General features: G+C 35.7%; 1 protein-coding gene across 1 annotated transcript in view; it reads left to right on the top strand.

The window, feature by feature from the left end:
* The window catches only part of LOC150106868 (regulating synaptic membrane exocytosis protein 2-like), an 828,152-nt gene that overhangs the window by 146,475 nt on the left and 659,115 nt on the right, over positions 1–22,562 (top strand). The window contains exon 4 of the mRNA XM_090393494.1: positions 20,483–20,556. Coding sequence (XP_090249620.1) covers positions 20,483–20,556 — 74 coding nt within the window. The remainder of the gene's footprint in view (positions 1–20,482; positions 20,557–22,562) is intronic.

Here is a 22,562-nt window from a genome sequence, read left to right on the forward strand (position 1 = left end):
TGGAAAGTATATGATTTCTGCATTCAGCAAAGGACAATTATGGAGAATAATGATTGAATCAATCGACCGTGAGATGCGGTGATTGATTCGTTCGATCCAATACCCTTGGAGGGTAATGCTGTAGCCAGTGAAGTTCTAACTGAGGCTCGGTTATTGCTGTTACACTCCTGCCATGATCAGAGCTTTAATTGCTCAATACCACCTTATCCTTATACTGTCCTCTACAGATAACGGGGAAGATGAAAAGCATTCTTGCTTCGCCCCTTTAAGCCAGTCCTTATAAGGACTATAAGGACAATTATATCCGTTAATCAATCGATGCAGCCATCTAAGCACTGAAATACTACTATACAAGATGCTGATTAGGCCAATCCTGACATATGGTTGACCCAACTGGAGTCACACGGCAGGCTCAAGCGTCATCAAACTTCAGATAATCCAGAACCTGCTTACGAATATCAATCAAAGAATTGTGGTTTTTAAGAAACGTACAGTTTCACCGAAAAGCCGATATCTCACTCTTGTTCACACGTGAATGATATGAAAGGAACATCACACGATGATGTTCCTTTCATATCATTCACTTCTCATGGATCGCTTTTGCTTAATAAATTTGCAAAATCATCTCACTCAGACTTATTCTTTCTATAAAGTCGAAGTACACATTCAGGTACCACATTATTTGAGTATCTTTTGAAATTTTCCCCATACAGGCCTGATTGGCCGAGTGGTTAGTGCACCCGCTCTCAAACAAAACAGACTGCGGGTTCAATTTCCGCGGTGGGCATGACTTTTTGTATATCGTCAGGTGGGAGATGAGTTTCATCGCCCGGTGTGAGACTACCTCCTCGCTTATTGGAGGCCTGAAGTGGTTTGAAAAAGTTTCATGTTTGACTCAAGAGCAGGGTTTCCGGACTGTGGAAAAAATAAATTAATATATAGATAGATCTATTATATGCACTACTATGAGAGAAGTCAAGGGACAAGCCCATGAGCAACCTGCATCGTGTCACGTAACGAGTCATATACTTGTAGCCGGTATAAATTAGAGGAATATGATTCTTCCAATTCAGTGCAGCTGTGTCCGTGTGAAATGGCTGCTAGAAGGATACTGACAGAGTTTGAAAGAGGCATTGTGACAGGATTCCATGTTGCATACCTATCTTTTACACAAATTGTCGAGAAATTGGTCCACCCCAAGTCACCAATCAGTGATATCATACTGAGATGGAAGCGCAGGAAGTCAACTGCAAGTGACACCGCGGTGGACCTCCCACGACACTTACTGAACGTGACCGTTGCGTGCTACCAAGAATAATATGTAAAAATGACCATTCATCGGCCGACACCTTGAAAGCGGAGTTCCGTGCATCGACTGGAACACGAATCCGCACAAAAACATTCTGAATGGAAGCTATGGGTTTCCATGGTAGGACCGCAATATGCAAGTCCTACATAACCCGAACCAACAGCAGTGTCGTCTTCATCGGTTAAAGAGCATGTACAGTAGGACATGAAAGGTTAGAAAGCTGTGTTATGGAACGATGAATGACGTTACGCCCTCTACTTAGCAGATGGAGGAGTGCAGATGCCCGGTGAATGTGTCTTACCAGAGTGCGTAATCACAACTACGAAATTCGGAGGTGGCGATGTGATCCTGGTTTGGCCTCTAACTCTGTTTGTGGTGCCACGAACATTGAACTCCGAAACGTATCTGAACATTCTGGTCAATGCAATACTTACTATATTGTGGCGATTCTACGCCACATATTTAATCTGCAATTTAATTCCTTTTTAATAAATTAAAGACTTAATTCTGTATGTTAGTCAAGTAAATAATAGTTTAACATCCGACGTTTCACTGACTAATATCTGTCAGCATTTTCAAAGGATACACTGGTAAGCAATAGAAAGTAACAAAAACTAGGAAACTAACCGACAATTCTAAAAATTATATAAAGTTATCACTGTGCGTGATAACAATACAACATGATACAATACACGTGTCGCAAGTAAAACGTTTTATTTGTTGAGATATTTATTGTAATTTTCATGAAAGTTCCTTGATCTGATTAGAGTTTTCCATATATCTGATAGGATTAGGCCTTGATTCTTATTTAAGCTATCTGTTGAACGGGAGACTGTAGCAGCTTCTTTGAATGTTCTAGAATGGTAGTTCTCTTCTATGTAGAGCATATGACTCATATCCCATTCTATATTATGGTTGGTAGAGGCAAAGTGGGAAGAAAAGCCTGATATATCTTGTCTGTTATTCCTTACATAGCCTATGTGTTCTTTCTTTCTTGTTTCAAAACTTCTAGATGTCTGTCCGATGTAATTGATACCGCATGAACAGGTTATGCTATAAACTCCAGAGTATTTGTAGAAAGGATGGCTATCTTTTGGTGATCTTATAAACTTTTGAATGGTCTCAATAGGTTTGAAGGTTACTCTGATATTATATGTTTTAGAAGAAGAGTTAATTTTTTGGATGTGGTACTAACAAATGGAATTGTTATAGAGTTGATGTATTGGGTGTTTAATCTCGTTGTCTTTGCGGTATGTCATTATTAAAGAGAATCTTGTTGATGATTCTTGTAGGGTAGCCATTTAGGGATAGATCACTAGATATTTTAATTAATTCTTCTTGTAAGTCACCAGGGTCTGTGGTACACTGTATAGCTCTTTTTTTTTTTGAGCATATGGATAATGCTGAGTTTCTGGGATATGTGGTGAGACGAGTCGAAATGGAGGTAGCGTCCAGTGTTAGTAGGTTTTCTATATACCGACAGGTTGATGCTATTGTCAGTTTGTTTCTTAATAAGGACGTCTAGGAATGGAAGTGTGTTATCTTTTCTAGTTCCAATGTGAACTTAATAGTGTTGTGGAAGCCATTCATTTTGTTTAGATAATCTATTAGTTCTTCTTTTTTGTGATTCCAAATGATGAAGATGTCATCAACATACCTAAACCACGTGGTTGGTTTAGGGGTAATTTGGGATAAAATTTGAGTTTCCAATTTTTCTAAGAATAGGTCGGCACAAGAAGGAGAGAGAGAGGGCTACCATGGCTAATCCTGCAAGTTGTTTGTAGTAGATTTTTTTGTCATGTAAAATAATTCGAAGTTAAGCAATGATTGAACAACTTGGTGATGTTTGGTGGAATTAATAGGAATTAATAGGCATTTCGAATTACTTCTATGGGAGTTTTGATACTACGATAAATTCCAAATGGTTAGTGGAAGAATAGTGCAAAACTGAAGTTAATGGTATCCGGAGAGTTCACCGAAACACAGTTAACCGAAAGACAATTCAACGAACTCAATTCATCGGACGACAATTTATCGAAAAAGCAATTCACCGAATAATCAATTCATCGAAAATCATTTCATCGAACAACAATTAATCGAAAAAGCAATTCCTCGAAAGGCAATTCCACGAAAAAGCAATTCACCGATCAGCAGTTAATCGAAAACACAATTCATCGAAAATACAGTTCACCAAAGAATGAATTATAAGGCATGTGGGATGAAGATGTGTGTGGAATTTTTTTTTTTAAATTGTTTTGTGAGGGATATATCTTTCAGGTAACTTATATACAGTAAACTACTATTTATCCGATTTCGTTCGAAAAGCGATTTTTTTTGCGGGGCATACTGGTTGCAGTGAATGATATCCACTGAGGCGGATATAGTTGAGATGTTAAATGAACATTTCATAAAGGATTTCATCCTCGTGAAAATAACGTCCTACAGAACTTGAGGTCAGTGGGGAGGGAGGAGGAACATTGATGGTAAGTGAGTTGGAAGTATAAATGAGGAATTCAGTAAACTGGATATCAATCAGCATGTAGGACTTGTTGATATATCAACATGTGTCTTTGCGATATCTCAGAAGAGGAAGTCACTGGTGGTGTAGTGAAAGGACCAGTTGAAAGTAACAAGCTGTACGAGGGAGGGGAGGGGGACTGAAAAGTTCTGATAAACACCTAGAACAAAATGATGTTAAAGCATTCTGATATAAATCACAAGGAAGACCATATCTTAAAACCCTTTAATACCTATGTTTCCTGAAATCGTAATAATTATTGTTTTTCATTTAGGATATGTAAGAAAACATGTTAGTGGTTTTGAAGAAATACTAAATGATATTAGCAATTCCACTCTGGCTGGATGAAATTTTTAATTTCAATCGGATTAGATTTATTGCGACAAAATTTGGTGGAATGAAATGTCTTCTTCAGAGATAAATCGCTATCTGCACAAAGAAGCAGGATGTACACTTACATTAAATGTTCTAAAATGTAAGAAAATAATTATTACATTTCAATGACCCCTTCCATCTGTTGACTGTATCATGAGTAACGTTCAGTATTGTAACTGAATATTTTCTAAACAACAGTTTGCAAGAAAAATGACTTTTCGATGAATTATGAAAGAATTTATCGAAAAATTTTCGGTGAATTGTTTTTTCGATGAATTGCATTTTCGACGAATTGTCGTTCGATGAATTGCCTTTCGAGGAATTGGTCATTCGATGAATTGCCTTTTCGACGAATTGCCATTCGTTAAATTATCTTTCGATGAATTGTTAATTCGGCGAATTGCGTTTTCGATGAATTGCTGTTCGATGAATTGCATTCGATGAATTTTCTTTCGATTAACTGTTTTTCGATGAATTTGCCTGTAACCGAAGTTAATACATAGAAGAAAATAAGGAATTAGTAGATAACTTATACCAAGTGCATCAAGACTTGTGTATTTCTGTGCCTATAATTCAGTTATTATAGTGGAAGATTTCTTTGAATTGTCTTGCCATAAAGTAAAAGTCAACCAGGATTTCAAATGTGCATATGCGAATTCGATGTGTAGAAGCAGTAATCCGGTAAGAGTTGTCCTTTATATAACCTGTGAAGCTATGACAGTTAACTCCGTCGGATATATTTTGACCTTAGCTGTGATGTTATGCCAATTAATGGTCGGATGTTAGATGTACTGAAGTACTTTCTCCTCGAAATAATAAGTGTTATGTTGATCTATTAAGTGTTAGCTGACTGAGAAAGAATATAGTGTAGCCTGTCATAAGATTAGTTATTGTAACATTTGGAAGGTTAAACTTTTAAGAAATATTCTCAACTTGATTGACTGAGCATAAAGAACTGAAAAATGAGTGTTTGATATTTAATGGATTGTAATTATTCTGAATACTTTAAACTAAGCTAATATATTTATGATTTAATTCATCTAATTGGGTAGAGAGAACTATGTGAAAGAATTACCGATGCTTTAAGAAGTGTCAATATTAGCCATAATCCTTAAACCAAAATAAGAAGTTACTAATATCTGAATATGAATTTTTGTAATTGTTCAATTTGATAACCTTTTGCAGATAGTAATTCTTGAATGTATATGTTGTACTATTCCACATTAAATGTTTCCTTTTGTTGAGTTAAACTTGGTGTTTGCCTGATTTTCTTTCATTGCACCACTCATAAAATTATTTGGACCTTTGCAGAAGCCTTAAAATTATTAATAACCTTGGCCTGAAGATAAACTGATAATATAAGTATAGTTGATGATTGATTCCTCTATATTATTTAGACTAACCTGAATATAGGGTGGCGCAGTATAATATAAATTTCTTTGTATTCAGATGAGCATCAATCAACAACTAATGAATAAAAACGAAATTTAAAGAGGTAAAGATAAGATTAACAAACCAACAAAAATGGAACAGTCAGTTAGGTAGGACGTTCCAACAAAAGTGCAGTAGACAGGATAGATAAAGAAAAATATAATAAACTTCCATTCCTAGACGTACTTATTAAGAAAAAAACTGACAATAGCATCAACCTGTCGGTATATAGAAAACCTGCTAACACTGGATGCTACCTCCATTTCGTCTCGTCTCACCACATATCCCTTAAACACAGCATTATCCATGTGCTCAAAAAAGAGAGCTATTCATTTGTACCACAGTCCCTGGCGACTTACAAGAAGAATTAATGAAAATATCCAGAGATCTATCCCTAAATGGCTACCCTACAAGAATCATCAACAAGATTCTTTTTAATAATGACATACCGCAAAGACAACGAGCTGAAACCCAATACATCAACTCTATAACAATTCCATTTGTTAGTACCATATCAAAAAAATTAGCTCTTCTTCTAAAACCATATAATATCAGAGTAACCTTCAAACCTATTGAGACCATTCAAAAGTTTATAAGATCACCGAAAGATAGCCATCCTTTCTTCGAATACTCTGGAGTTTATAGCATACCCTGTTCATGCAGTATCAATTACATCGAACAGACATCTAGAAGTTTTGAAACAGTTAGCTCTTCTTCTAAAACCATATAATATCTGAGTAACCTTCAAGCCTATTGAGACCATTTAAAAGTTTATAAGATCACCAAAAGATAGCCATACTTTCTACAAATACTCTGGAGTTTATAGCATACCCTGTTCATGCAGTATCAATTACATCGAACAGACATCTAGAAGTTTTGAAACAAGAAAGAAAGAACACATAGGCTATGTAAGGAATAACAGACAAGATATATCAGGCCTTTCTTTCCACGTTGCCTCTACTAACCATAATATAGAATGGGATATGAGTCATATACCCTACATAGAAGAGAACTACCATTCCAGAACATTCAAAGAAGCTGCTACAGTTGCCTCAACAGGTAACTTAAATAAGAATCAAGGCCTAATCCTACCAGATATATGGAAAACTCTAATCAGATCATTTAACCAAAAAGAAAGGAATTTTCATGAAAATTACAATAAATATCTCAACAAATAAAACGTTTTACTTGCGACACGCGTATTGTATCATGTTGTATTGTTATCACGCACAGTGATAACTTTATATAATTTTTAGAATTGTCGGTTAGTTTCCTAGTTTTTGTTACTTTCTATTGCTTACCAGTGTATCCTTTGAAAATGCTGACAGATATTAGTCAGTAAAACGTAGGATATTAAACTGTTATTTACTTGACTAATATACAGAAATAAGTCTTTAATTTATTAATACTAGTGGTCAAGAAAAAGCTCATAATAATTAATTCCTTTTTTTTCCTTTTTTTTTTACAGTTTTGTCTTTTTCTCTTCGATTTTTACATTTTCTCCTTCTCATTTCGTTTCTTTTATTTTCTTTTGCCATAACTGCACTATTTTAATGACGAAATTCGGAAATTTATGCCTACAGTACACATTTGTACAGTTGTGCGCCGATTAGTTAGAGCAGTGGTTCCCAACCTTTCAAACCCATTTCTATAAATTGTACCCTTTGTTTTTAAAATAGGTGTTTTTAAATACGGAAATTTATTGTTTCATAACTAATGTTTTGCATTTTGTTTACTTTTCTTGTTTTTCAGCTATGACTGATTATTTTTTGTGTACCCCTGACGGCCCTGCACGTGCCCCCGGGGTATGCGTACCACCGATTGGGAACCGATTGGTTAGGATATCTCCTCTCCAAACAACGGGCCACGGATTTGAATCCCATCGGCGGCATGGATATTCTGTGAATGTTTTTAGAAGGGAGATGATTTCATCATCTAGTGCGAATCACCTCCTGGCTTGTTGGACGATTGAAAATTTTCCATAATTACTTCCAGTATCTGGATTATATAACTCATACCATTGGCATGGCCTCTGAGGGGAGGGGGGTGCATGGGATCCATCATACCTGCTGGGCCTGGGAGCCATAAAGAGAATGGCTAATGGAGAAGGCAAGGGGACCCAAAAGGAATTTTGTAGCCCCCTGATAAAATTTCTCTCAGGGGGCCCTGACAAGCGGTACTACTAATGTAATATACAAACAGTGGGAAAATCGTGGCAATTTTGGATTTTATTGTGTTTATCATAAAAGACAAAAATTCATGAGACATATATACTATTTTTAACAAACATATCAATGCATATACTAACATACATAAAATATAATACATATAAATGAGTAGAATTTTTCCAGCATAATATAAACGAATATTAAAAAAAATGGAGTTGACAATATAATAAATCTTGCTTAGGACATTTTGTTCTGCGTGATAGCCGCCAACGGGATAATATAATTAACACCAGTCGCCACTCACCAATATCCAGCAGTATCCCACAATTCACCCTGGGGATCTTGCATTATAACGAGTAATTTTGTTTTTAAAATTGGTTCGGACAACATTTTAAACAACTAGCATTAGAAGTGAAAGTCCTATAACACAGTTAGTTGTTTAAAATGTTCGAACAAAACAAGGGTAAGAAACAGAAGTATGTAGAAAAAAAAGAGTGTTTGAACAGGAATGGAAGAAAAGCTTTGTGCTAACTGTTAAGGGTGAGAAACCTATGTGTGGCAATGACAGAAAAGTTCAAATTTTTTAAAGAAAATATCTTGCAGCTGAAGAACATTTGAAAACCGCCCTATGTGACTTTGGTGCATCGGAAACTTGGCACCGCCGTAATATACACTAATAGATTTTCATAGGTGTGTTTCACATTAAATAAATAAATAAGTAAAATCAGGACTAGGATTGATTGTTTTGAATGATTAGTGTCCTTGTATTAGAATGCAATCATGAAACCTGCGTTCTTTATGATTATCAAATTATTTACTTATATATTGGCACATATATGGCACACATATCTTTCTTATGTTTTATTTGCCATTAATATTTTTCATCAAGAAGGTTTGTGTAGCTCAGTGTAAGTGGTCTTTACGCTTGGCCGCACGAAGATAGACTTCGAGTTTAGTCGACGATTGGAAAACTTTTTCTAAGCCTTTCTTCGACTGGTTCCCGAGTTAGTCATTCTCTGGCATGGACAAGCCGATTTTTTCTCCCAGAAACTCGGTTTTTTTTCATCCTGTAAACTCAAGAAAATCGACTGTAGAAACTACATTATTTTAGACAGTAACATATCCTGTTAAGGTTAGGTACCAAGAGATGGCAGCACTTGTTTGCTCGTCTCTTCATCGGTGCGCCTATAATCGGTGGGCGAGCTATCTCTGATTGGCTACCGAGGGAGATTGAACTGCCCACTCAGTCTCCAGAAAGCTAGATACTGCTTAAAGGCCTCACCTATAATAATGGAATAAAAGGCGTTAACTTATTTATTTATTTTTATTTTACATCAATTCCACACACGCGAGGCTGCAGGGCCTATGGAAAATAAACGACATCTGAGGTCAGGAATCAAGGGCAAAGCATTTGTTGATATTCGTTTTGAAGATCTTGGATGTAGTCCTGACGAATATTTCATGAGAAAGGCTGTTCCACAGAAAAGAGTTAAAAATAATAAAAATTATCATAATAAGAATAAAAGATCATCATCGCAGATAATCTTCCAGACCGAGATTATTAATATCAGATTCAAATCATTTTACCAATAACAAATGGTCTGATTGAAACTAAAATTAAACTACAATAATTTTTAGGGTTCATTTAAAATTCCAAATTTTATTAAAATCCACTACTAAGAGCAGAGCTATGGCATTAATATTCATGAGATATCCTAAGGAGTTCTCTCCTTATGTGGCCAACAGCAGGAGGAATGACTGTGAAAAAATGACGTTGCAAAATGGAACAGGTAGTAGTCGAATGAATATTGTAGATGGTACAGGTATTTATCGAATAGTGGTATTTCATTCTGGCAAAGCAGATTTTATTCCTAGAGGGCCAGTGATGATTGAAACATTACAACTGACATCTAGAATATTAAATATTCTAGATGTGAGCAAGGCACAGACCCAGTCTAGCAAGTGTGGACCCTAGGCAATATGACAGTATGGGGACTCACTAAGAAAAATTTCATTTCAAAATATATAATCTGATGTACCATAGATTTATTATAAAAAAAAGTATCTAATAATATTTAGAATAACATAGAAAAGAAGATACTTTACAAATATATAATATATTTTAAAGACAAATTTCTGAGCAATTCAAATGTGGTCCAATATTATTTTTAAGAAAGTCTTCCTTTCTTTTTGGTGGCCCCTTTTGCACTAAATATTCTCTTATATTTTGACTAATGTAATTCGGGGACGTCATGCCCTATCATCTGAAACTTTCAGTTGCTCGTGATCTGAATGTGTTTTTGTAATATCTATTTGTCCTGTATCTGTTTCACTAAATTATATACCTATTTCAGGCTAAATTGACCAAGGCATTTATCTGAAAGGATCATATATGAAAGGATCATTACCTATCTTCTAAATGATCCATAAGGCTCTTAACGATTAGTCATAAGCCTTATGTCTTAAGGCAATGTTTCTCAAAATGTGGTACGCATACCCTTGGGGATACTCGAAAGGTCTTCAGGTGATACATGGCAATTTCCGGCTATGCATCATTAACGCATGGAATCATTATATTTCTCAACGAATAGCGCAATTAGAGACAACTGGGATAAAAAGGCACTAACTAATGAATCACATCTCCTCTCCAACAGAAACTGCTGTACAGACTCAAGCAAAACCTTATGTTGCCGGTGCAACATATGGTTTTGCTTGATACCACTCCTTCGTGAACGTGTTAAAACTAAGAAATATACACATATATAGTGAATGTGTTTCAGATATTATGGAATTCGGTTGAAGAGAATTAGTATTTCAACTCAAACTCCATATCTACTTACATATAAATTTAAATAAAAATAGACATTTACAATGAAATATACTTCGCTTATTTATTATTTGATAAGGGGGTACTTGGTAATAATGAAAACATTTATTTGATAAGGGGATACTTGGTAATAATGAAAATTTAAGAAGGGGCATGTAGATATCAAGTTTGAGAAACACTGTCTTAAGGACATAAGGGCAACGCTTTTTTCCATGGATCCCATACCCTCTTCATTACTCAGGTCATAAATAGGTATCCGGGCTTCTCTTCTGCACAAATACTTGATCAGTGAGTACATTATTTTCTCTTTTTTTTTTTTTTTTTTGAGGGGGTTTGATTTGCTGATTTTTAGTTTTTGACTTCGGCTTAAGTATTTTCTTCCAGTGTCTCTAATTCGTACGGACGTTATCGAAGCTTCAAATCTGAAATATTTTAGTATTTATTAGAAAACGTATTCCATACTCTTTTTTTTTATATATGGTTCCCACCCACGACAGGTTATTAATAAACCTATAGTACATTTGGCAAATTGAGGAGCCTGTGTAGCTCAGTGGATGTCACGTTTGCATACCACAGCACTTGAGTGCACGCAGAAAGATTTGCTTTCGAATCTAGTTGGCGACTATGAGAAATTTTTATAAGCCTTTTTTCGACCGGTTCCCGAATTAGTCGATCTCTGGCAAGGACAAGTGGGATTTTCGTCCCATAAACTGAAGAAAATCGACCGTAGAACCCACATTATTTCAGATATTAAATATATTGTGTTAGAGTTAGGGATCAGAGATAGCCTTGGGCCAGCTATCTCTGATTATATATATATATATATTATTTCAGATATTGAGAATAACATTTAGAATAACAGTTTTTTTATAAAGATTTTATAGATATTAGATATTTTTGCACACCATGGCGCTTGGCCGCACGAAGGAAGACTTGATTTCGAGTCTAGTCGGCGACTAGAGGAAATTTTTCTAAGCCTTTTTTCGACCGGTTCCCGAGTTAGTCGATCTCTGGCACGGCAAGCGGGTTTTTCTCCCGGAAACTCAAGAAAATCGACCGTAGAACCCACATTAATTCAGACATTAAATACGAGTGTTAGGGTTAGGGACCACGAGATGGCGGCACTTGTTGAGCCGTCACTCTTCACTGCTTGCCTCTTAATTAGTGATAGCCTTGGGCCATCTATCTCTGATTGGTACCAGTGGAGATTGAACTGCCCACTCAGTCTCCAAAAGTTAGATAGGGATAAAAACGGCCTCGCCTACTCCCTATATATATGGGAATAAAAAAGGTGTCAGCTGATTTTTTTTACATTGTAAGTTTTATTTATTCTTTCATAGTACAGAAATCCTGCTCTAAAGACAAAATATGAAACTTTTTCAAGCCATTTCAGGCCTCCAATAAGCGGGGATGTGGTCTCACACTGGGTGATGAAATGCATCTTCTACCTAAAGAGAATCACAAAAATCCATGCTGGCGTGGATTTTTGTGATTCAAATCCTTAACCCGTTGGGGATTCGATCAACCAGGCCAGCAGTATTATAACAGTAATAGTAATAATAGCACCTACTCATATAATAGCCTTATATAAGATAGCCCCGACAACCCAGAAATTACTATATATTTCTTGCTTACAATTATTTTTTTAGAAACTAAATACATTTTGCAATTTTTATATTGTAATAGCATTTACGACAAAAAATTAAGAATATAATATAATATTTAATATAATATTTAATATAATATAATATAAAATATAATTTTAAAATTATATTTTAAAATATAATTAAAATTTATATTTTAATCCTATAAACAATTGCTTAAAGATTCCATAATGATGCACACATACTTCCTCAAAAATGTGCATTTCTGAAAGGATCACTACCTAGAAGGGTTGTTTCAGCTGAAAAGGAAAGATGGTAGCAGTGCATGAGAGTTGGTCAATGGGGCGCCGGAAGAGAAGCATTGAACAGTTGCTGATCTACCAGTTTGGCAAAATTATGAAACTCCACACTCGCACGGAATTAGTTAGATTCCAGAGCGTGTTAAAGTTAATCCCTTGAAGAGCACAGAAAATGAAAAACCTTAACAGAGTTCCACACCAAGACCAATAGATATAAGCAATTTTTCTCTATTCATTCAGAAACATCTTTATCGGTAGAGCAAAATGAATGAGTTAAATATACAGGCGTCTTAATGCTGCGAATCTTTTTAAGACTCTTGATCATTATCATCAAATTCCTGACATGTATCTTTTAGGGTTGTACAGGATATGATAGTACTATATGAAAAACGTACATCATGACTAATTTTCTATCTACAATTTTCCTCCAAATCAATCTGTTACCTGTCAAGACTCCAACATTGTCAGGTCTTATATTTCTATCTTCAACGCACTTTTTACTGTATCAATCCACCTATACCTTGGTCTTCCTCTAGGTCTTTTCCTGCTAACCTGGAAGAGAACACTTGTTTTGCTAATCTTTCCTCCCCCATTCTGGTTAAGTGACCATATCACCTGAGTTTAGATCTGCTAACAACACATTCCTGGATGCTCACAATGTTAAGTTCTTTCATAATATCCTCGTTTATAATATCATATTGCCATTGATGCCATCTATTCACTCCCCCTAATCTTTCTCAGGACTCTCATATCTGTGGTCTCTAGCCTTTGGACAAGTGTTTTACTTCTGACCCAGCTCTCAGATCCATAAGTTAAAACTGGTTTGAACACTGTCTTGTATACAGCTAATTTAGTGCTTTGACTAATTTCTCTTTTATTCCATATAAATTTATTCAGTTGACTTCCTACCATACCAGCTTTGTCGTTTCTGTTGTCTATTTCCGGATTTAATTTACGATCTTCACTGAAAATTGTGCCTGGGAAGCTGAAATGTTTTTCTTGTTCTATAGGTTCTCCATTCAGAATACACTTGATATTTTCAATGCTTCTGCCTATTTTGCCTTACTATCGAGGTCTGTGTAGCTCAGTGGAAGTGATCCTCTGCACTAAGCTGGGCGAAGATAGATTTACAGTTCGAGTCTAGTTGCCGAGTGGAGGAACTTTTTCTAACCCTTTCTTCGACCGGTTCCCGCGTTAGTCGATTTCTGGCACAGGCAGCCGGGTTTTTTCTCCCGGAAACTCGGGTTTTTCATCCCGTAAACTGAAGAAAATCGACCGTAGAACCCACATTCTTTCAGACGGTAACATATCCAGTTAGAGTTAGGAACCAAAGAGATGGCAGAATTTGTTTGCCAGTGTCTTCACTGGTGGCTGCCTATAATTAGTGATAGACATGGGCCAACTATCTCTGATTGGCTACCGGTGGAAATTGATCAGTGGCGGCTTGTACATAAGCACTGCGATACTGCCAGCACCCCAAAGAAAAAAATGAAAAAATTAAATTTTGTATGTGTTTATAAATAATAACAATGTTTACAACATTATGTAAATACAATACAACATGTTAAAGGCTACAGCTTATGTTTTGACATTGATTGAATAGTTAATAATTGGAATTGTTCGATTAACGCTTTAGAGTACGACACAAATGCACTGTGATCTAACGCGGCTTCGGAATTATCACATTCGGCCAAATGCAGCTGCACTCGCCGATATTCGTTTGCAATTCTCATTGAACGTTACCACTGATTCCGACACTGATCGTTTGGGCAGTGTATCGTATGCTTGCGCGCGTTATTTCTGTGAGATACGAAACTTTTATTACTGGTGCGTGTTCGTGGTGAACTATTTTTTGTAAATCTTATTTTAGTTTGTTAAAATAACATATAATTATTTATTTATTATAGATACAAGGCTGAATTATGACGAGTTTCTCACTGTTGAAAATATGAAACGAATTATATTTTTTCAATTATCGTTACACGAAACAAATGCACTGTGGTCTAATGCAGTGTCAGAATTATCGCGCCAATTGCAGCTAGACTTGCCGATATTCGTTTACGCTTGTCATTGCACGTTACAAGTGATTCCAACACTGTTCGTTTGGGCAGTGTCGCTTACAGATAAATTGTATGCATTCGGGCGTTATTTCTGTGAGATACGAAACTTTTATTAGTGGTTGTTCGTGGTGAAGGTGAAATATTTTTAATAAAGCAATTTTTTAATATGTAAATTTATTTATCAATAAATTGGTTACTGATTAGGAAAAAAAGAATTTTTTTTATTTGTATATGCAGCACCCCCCACTTAAAATTTTCACTGGCCGCCACTGAAACTGAACTACCCACTCAGTCTCCAAAAGCTAGTAGGGTTCAAAGGTCTCGCCTACTCTCTATAAGAGAATAAAAAGGCATTAACTTATTATTGTCTTGCTATTGCTGATTTTCATACCAAATTTCATATGTCAGAGAACCTTGCAGACTTGAAATGGATTTATTTAGGAGTATAACATCGTCTGCATAAAGTAAAGAGCTGCGATTAAAATTTCCAATTTTGATATCAGGTTTAATACCACTTTCCTTCATAATGTGATCCATATAGATAATGAATAACGGAGGGGATAATGTATATACTTGTCTGACATTATATTTTAAATATTAAATCATCTTCCTATACTCCTTTCAATTCTAACTGCTGACTTACAACTCAAATGAAGACAAAGTGTTGCTTAACATAATGCCCCATTGACACCATACAACTGTAGCGCTTTGAATAGCTTCTCTCTTGGCACATTTTCACATGCCTTTTCCAGATCTACAAAACTTAAGTACAGATCTTTGTTATATTCTCAATATTTCTCAACTATATATCATAAAGTGAAAATCTGATCCTGATACCCTCTATTTGGCCTGAATCCAGCTTGCTCTTCACCAATCTTCCCTTCCACAATCCTTCTCAACAGTTTTTCTCAAGTATACTTGCATAAATCTTACCAGAAACACTCGGTAGAGAAATACCTCTGTAATTCTCACGTTCAGATTTATTTCCCTTTTTATATGTGGGTACTATGAGAGCTCTACTCAAATAATGTGAAATTTGTCCCTCTCTCCAGGCCTTCTGAACTATGCAGTGCGGCCACTGTAAGACTTTTATATCTCCATACTGGAGCATTTCTGGTCGAATATCATGTAATCCAGCTGCCTTTCCACATTTCAGGCTTTTGATGGCTTTTTCTACTTCAAGTGCCTATTGAGTGTTTTATGCCACTGTGCTGTCACCGATTGTTTCATTTAGCAATTTTTTCGAAGTAATTACTTCATACATCAAGGAAATCTTTTTCTCCAGTTTTCATGTCACCTTTATTATCTCTGATTCCTTTTACAGTACTCTTTCGTCCATTTCTCAGCTTTTTCAATAACTTCCAGACTCTTAATCAAGGTTCTTAAAACCGAGAAGTAAAGGATAAAGCTTACCCTCTTAACAGGGTTTGCCATTGCGTTCGGTTCAGACTTAAAGCAGGCCATCTATTTACCTTTTTAGACATTCTTCTTTGTCAGCCAAATGGAAACCTTTACTTCTTCTTTTTTAGAAAGAAAACTCAGACAGAACTTGATTCATGTTTTTTAACATCATTAGCCTTTCAGTAATCTGATCCCATTAAGACTTGTACATCGAACCTACTATTTGCGCTGTACTAAAACTGCTATATCAATTCTTTTCTAAAGCCTTCATTGAGTCTTATATCAACAAAGCTGCTGATAGTTATAAAGTTTCCTTGTGATCTGCCTCCAAAGGAGAAGGAGTGATCCATCGTGTTAGATTTCCTTACATTAAACGTGCTTTGGAAGAATTAACTTAACTGCTTAGAACTGTTGATCTCCATATGTCATTCTACCTTGAGCCCTGAACTCTATCAAACTCCATGCTGATGCAAGTCTTTGGCAAATCTAATAGATTTCCAGATGTTTGTCGTCATGACATCTCCATCCATCTATCCGTTAATTGGACACCAACAGATGTCGTATGGGCACTCAGATTCTTGGTGATGTGCCACACCAGATCTTGCCATTTGGTATTGATGTATGTTTCTCTGGCGGTTTCAATTCTAAAGATCTGTCGCTCCAGAGATACCATCCACACATTTCATTAAGGATCTACCCCTTCCTCTTTTCCAGTAATTTTACCTTCTGTTACTATTCTGAGAAGTCCTCCTTCCAATCCTTTTAATGTGTACAAAGTATGTTAACTTTCTTCTGTCAGTACCCATAAGGAGTCTTAAGGTTCTATTGAGCCTTTCCAGCACCCGCCCATTTGTCTGCCTTTCAGCCTATGATATCCTAAACAGCCTTTTCTGACACCACATCTTAAAAGTAGTTCTCCTTTTCTATCAGATTTCTTTAGATCCCAAATCTCACATTCATAAGTAGCTGTTAGAAAAAAAACTGCATCCAAAATCCTCAACTTTGTTCTTATGGAGATAGATCCATCCGTCCAGATTTTAGACAAGTCTCTGACTGTTTTAGCCATTCCTAATCTTCTTCTGACGTCTTCTGAACAGCAATTCTTCATGAATTCCAAGTACTCCAACTTGCTACCTTCCTCAGTTCTTTCTCCATTAAGGTACACTTGTTTCTCAGGAGCTTCCCTGTCTCTTTATTTCCTTTGAGAACCATAATCTGTGTCTTAATAATGATTGAAATAAAGTCTTCTGTTCTTACTGATCTTGTTAATTTTGTCAAGAATTTGTCCCAATTCTTCCTTGTTGCTACAGAGGAGTACTGTATCATCAGCATATCTCAGATTACTGATTAATCTAACACCTACTCTAATTCCTGTCTTTAGCTCATCCAATGCTATATGCATGATATCCTTAGCATAACACTAAACAAGTGGGGAGAAAGTATTCTTGCCTAACTCCATTTTCAACCTGAAGCCAATCGGTTAATCTAACACCTGTTCTTATCATGGCCTGTGCTCTCTGTACAAGTTAGACATCAGCCTGGCAGCACGTTGAGGAAAATCCATTCTTTTCATTACTTTCCTCAGTTTCACATGCTGAACATAGACAAAAGCTTTAGAGTAGTCTATGAAACACATTACCATAAGGAGTCTAAATACTTTATAGAGGGTGGCCATAAAATAACTTTCCCTCTTTGGAGGCATCTGTAGCTAAAACCAATAAACGGAATGAGACCAAATTTTATATTGAGACTTTTGAAAGCATGGGGAGATGATTTCCGCGAAAAAAAAAAAGATTTAGTACCAAAAGTCACCGATAAGGGAAATTTTGGTGCTGGCGGAGCCGAAAACAAGGGGATAATTACATTAAAGGTAGATAAAATGGAATAATAACATTTCGACGGTGTAAGCGACAGCCGCATCACTCATTCCAGCTGGATATGTGGCGCATTACAATGATAATAATAATAATAATAATAATAATAATAATTAAACTCAAACAACAACTTGCGAGAGACACAGAAATTGATGTAGTGATTGAACTCGCAGGAAATAATGTTTTATTCATTAGAATCAGGGTCCCCTGGACCACATACACGATTTTCAGTGTGCTGACCTTTAACGTCTGTTGACTGCTGACTGTTGAAAAATAATAAAAATCCATCTTGTAGCACTTAGGAGGGCGAAGGACGCTTGCAGCACTGTGTTTACCACAGAGTCATATTGTTATACGGCGGCAAGCATATGCACGTCATAGTGAGATGAGAGCTACTAGCGTAATGCGGCACTATCCGTCGCGCATAAAATATAATATTGGACATTACAATTAAATCGATTAATTGTAATGTCCAAATATTTAAAGAGACAGAGTAAACACGATAAGCACTACGAACACTCTACTACTGGTGCAAACTGTTTATATGCAGTTTGCACCAGTAGTAGAGTGTTCGTAGTGCTTATCGTGTTTACTCTGTCTCTTTAAATATTTGGACATTACAATTAATCGATTTAATTGTAATGTCCAAAAATTGTTAAAACCCATTCCTTTAATTAATTACAATTAAAGGAATGGGTTTTATTTTTAAATAATTTTGAATTATACTAAACTGTATAATTTTATCGATAATAAACAATATTTTCTCATGAAACAAAACAAGAATATTATTATTATTATTATTCGTGACACCTCCATGGAGTCCAAAGACTCATCGCGGGAGTACACCTACTATACAACTGTCTCCACCGCTACACCAAACCTCTTCTGCTAATCATCTTCATCAACGCCATCTACCGCCCACCACCACTAGTATTTTTTGTCTGTAAATTGCGTGCGTTCTGAAGGGCCGATTTGTCTGTATGGGGGATGAAAAACCGGAGTTTTTATTTTATTTTATTATATATTTTATTTTTAAGTAATTTTGAATTATTATTATTATTATTATTATTATTATTATTATTAACTATTATATCAAACTGTATAATTTTATCGATAATAAACAATATTTTTTCATGTTTAATTTTTTTTAATTTTAATTTTACAATAATTTTCATATTTTATCCAAACACGTATACACTGTACCAGTGTGCATGTATATTTCGAAAGTTGCAGCACCCAACGATTTCAAGCCACGAGCCTCCAGTGCTCGTGAATTGTCTGGAGCGCTCCATTGAGAGATCATTATTTAAAATAGCTTCTTAACTTTCTTGCCAAGTCCAATCCTTCTGCTAATTTCTTTCAACTGAATTCTTTAACGGTTCATCACAATCAGAATCTTCGGCAGAACTTTCCCCACCACTTAGTTCGACGTCATCTATTAATTGTACCCGTTCCTCTTAATTTAAATCTATTTCCCCATCAATTAATTCACTAATTTCGTTTTCAACCATGTCGCAAAAGCCCTCTAAGTGGCCATTACTAAAAAAAAAAAAAATTCACATAAAAAAGCTTTACATATTGTATGTAACTCACCAGCAAATAAAGTGCTCAGCTTTAGATTGACACACTTATGATTTTTAATGCGCTTTCCTGGCAGAAAACGAAAACAACTTTCAACAATAAACACTTTATACGGTAAACATTTGACGTGCATGCGTGCTAAAGGGTATTTGCCCATAATATAAATTCGCTACTTATAACTACATGTGCGATACGGGCAGACGCAAATTTAACCAAGATAAAATTTGATTTTTAAGTCGCGCGGTGAAAAATAGATGAAAAGATAAAAGGTTACTACAATGTGTAGTAACACACTTATGATTTTGTTTACAATTTGTAGACCGCGTTGTATAAGTACCACGTTGAACAAGGGTTACTACAATTTGTAGACCGCGTTATATCGAAACAGCGTTGTATAAGGTTGTATAAGTACCGCGTTATAGGAGGGTTACCTGTATATATATATATATATATATATAGGTTATATATACATATATTTTATATATTTAGTATACTTTTTTTTTTTTGAAGGCAGGGAAGTAATCCCTAACCGCCATGACGTCTATAGACATCCAGCTAAATCTGGATACGATTCTGTAACACCTATTGAATAACATAGATAAAAAGTGCAATTTGGTCTCACTATTTCATTCACCAGGCAGGTAGGGAGGTTAATAAACATAGACATGGACCTCCTACACTAACATGCATATACTCCTATGTGTGTTGTAGGTTTTGGTCAATTGGTAGAGCCTCTGCTACTAATGGCTCAGTTAAGTAAGTTTGAGCGCAGTTAGGAGTTGGAAGGGGACCAATCATTCGATGCTGTTGGCACACTCTCCCTCGATGAGCCTTTGGACTCCCTGCAGGTGTCTAATAATAATAAATACCCCACAAGTTGGATGTGCACATGTGGGTGCAGGTGTGTGTGTGTGCGCGTGTTTGTTTGTGTCTGTTGTGTTCCACTGCTGTAGATATATATAGTACTGGAACTTCCTGAAAAGTATTAAGATAACACTTCTAATTTTTACCTTTAGCATTTTGTATTTTTAATAGGAGAAGCTGAAGTTTTGGGACACACATGGAAAAAAGAAGAAATTTTAGATGCCAAAATAAAAAAGTTCCTTGCAGTAAGTATATCAGCTAATTCAACCATCAGTCTTCTTTTTATAAATATCTGCCATTTCAATTTGGAGTATAGTTTTTTATTTGGAGTGAAGAAGATCATTGTGAGCTCTATGGATAGCTTGGTATACATTCCAGCCTGTGACTCAGCTCTTGATATGTATGTTGCAACAATTCTGGAGTACCTGTAGCCATAGCTACACTGTTTTTTAATTCTTATTTTATAAGTTAATAATTAACTTTGTTACAAGAATTTGTCACACTTATTATTATGTCACTATCATTAATATATTATCATCAAAACTTTGAGTTAAAATTCATTGTGGGGATGTATTCATTGTCACACCCAAAACTCGCATTGTGCTTTGCCTTCAACATATTTGCTATTTCTGTTCTCACCGCATTGTCAGGTAATGCATTCCACTCACCATCCACTCTCCATGGAAGAACCCTACTCTCCCTCTTCTTCTCTCTCTCTCTCTCTCTCTCTCTCTTGTTCATACCCTCCATATCTTCTAGGAATAGTGTCTTGTTCTACTCCTGTCTCCCTTCATTCTATGAAAATCTTTTCAATATTAATCTGGTAACAATCCCTTAACAACTTATTTATCTCAATTATATCACTGCCCCTATATGCAGGGTTCTGCAAAAGGCTTTCTCTAAATCTATCTTTATACTAGACATTCCAGAAACCCAATGTCATCTCAGTCATTCTTCTCTGAACCCTTTCTCATATATCTGGCATAGGAACAGGGTGGTGATACCATCAAGGAGGAATAATGCAGTTATCTAATGTAATGACTTGAACCACATGAGCTATGTGGTCTCTAAACTTTGACTCTTTATCCACTATAATCTCTAAGTCTCTGTCTTCATTGAGTATTTGCAGCAGATTCTGATTACTGTCACTCACACTCTCCTAACTTGGGATAACTGGATACCACCTTCTAGGCTGTTCTCGATATAATGACAACAGTGGCCCATGTACAGAACCGATACACTACTACTGGTTACCATCCTTCTCTTAGACTAATCACATCCATACATTATTTTCTGATACCTGTCAATCAGCCAGTCACTCTTGTATCCATGCCTCAAGCCTATTTTGTACATCTATCTCTTTCAATTTGTACAACAACTTCCCAAGTAGAATCCTGTTAAATGTTTTTGGCAAATTCTTGAAGCATCATTGTATATTTGTTTCCCTTATCCAACTCTGCTGTCGTATTAGAGAAAGTGAGAAGATAGCCAAAGCAAGATCTACCATTAACAAAACCAAGCTGTCATTGATAGAGCTCCTAGTATTTGAAAGTTTTTCACTTTGTTATAAATTAAATTAAAATGCCAAAAAATTATATTCATGTTTAATTATTTATCTAAGTGTTAGCAAACAAAGTTTGCATGTGAAGTATCTTCATTACTAGGCTGCTTCACATTAATTGCCTTAGTATCCCATAATGCAAAGCACATCCTTTTGGGTGTGTATAATTCTATATATTATGGGATGCACCACTACCCAGACTGTTTTTGACTTTTATTGAGGTCTCATCAGTGGGAGCCAGACCCAGAAGAAATACCAGGGTTGAAGTAATGCAGAAGTCATATATTTCTTGTATACAAATAGTGAAAAAGTGTAACACCTTATTATTAAAATATTCTAGATTAGAGCTAGTTGTTGAAAGTGTTTTTTCACTTGGTTACTTTATACAAGTAACCTAGTTTTGAAGATTTCACATGCAAACTTTGCTTACACTTGGATAAAGGATTAAACAAGAATATATTATTTCTTGTTTAAATTTAAAAAGAATATATAATTCCTTGGCATCTTTAATTTAATCTATAACAAAGTGAAAAAACTTTCACCAATAACTTCAACCTTGGTGTCGGATTCTGCTTTTGACTTTTGATGAGAATAGACGTATTATTTTAGATTGAGCCTGATTAGATTGCATACAAGGTTTTTCAGGAATCTCGCATTGCACTGGTGCTGACACAGTTTGATTCCTACTGT

Source organism: Typopeltis vanoorti, chromosome 5, assembly GCF_054136105.1.
Source record: "Typopeltis vanoorti isolate ZY-2024b chromosome 5, IOZ_Tvanoo_1.0, whole genome shotgun sequence".
Taxonomy (NCBI): domain Eukaryota; kingdom Metazoa; phylum Arthropoda; class Arachnida; order Uropygi; family Thelyphonidae; genus Typopeltis; species Typopeltis vanoorti.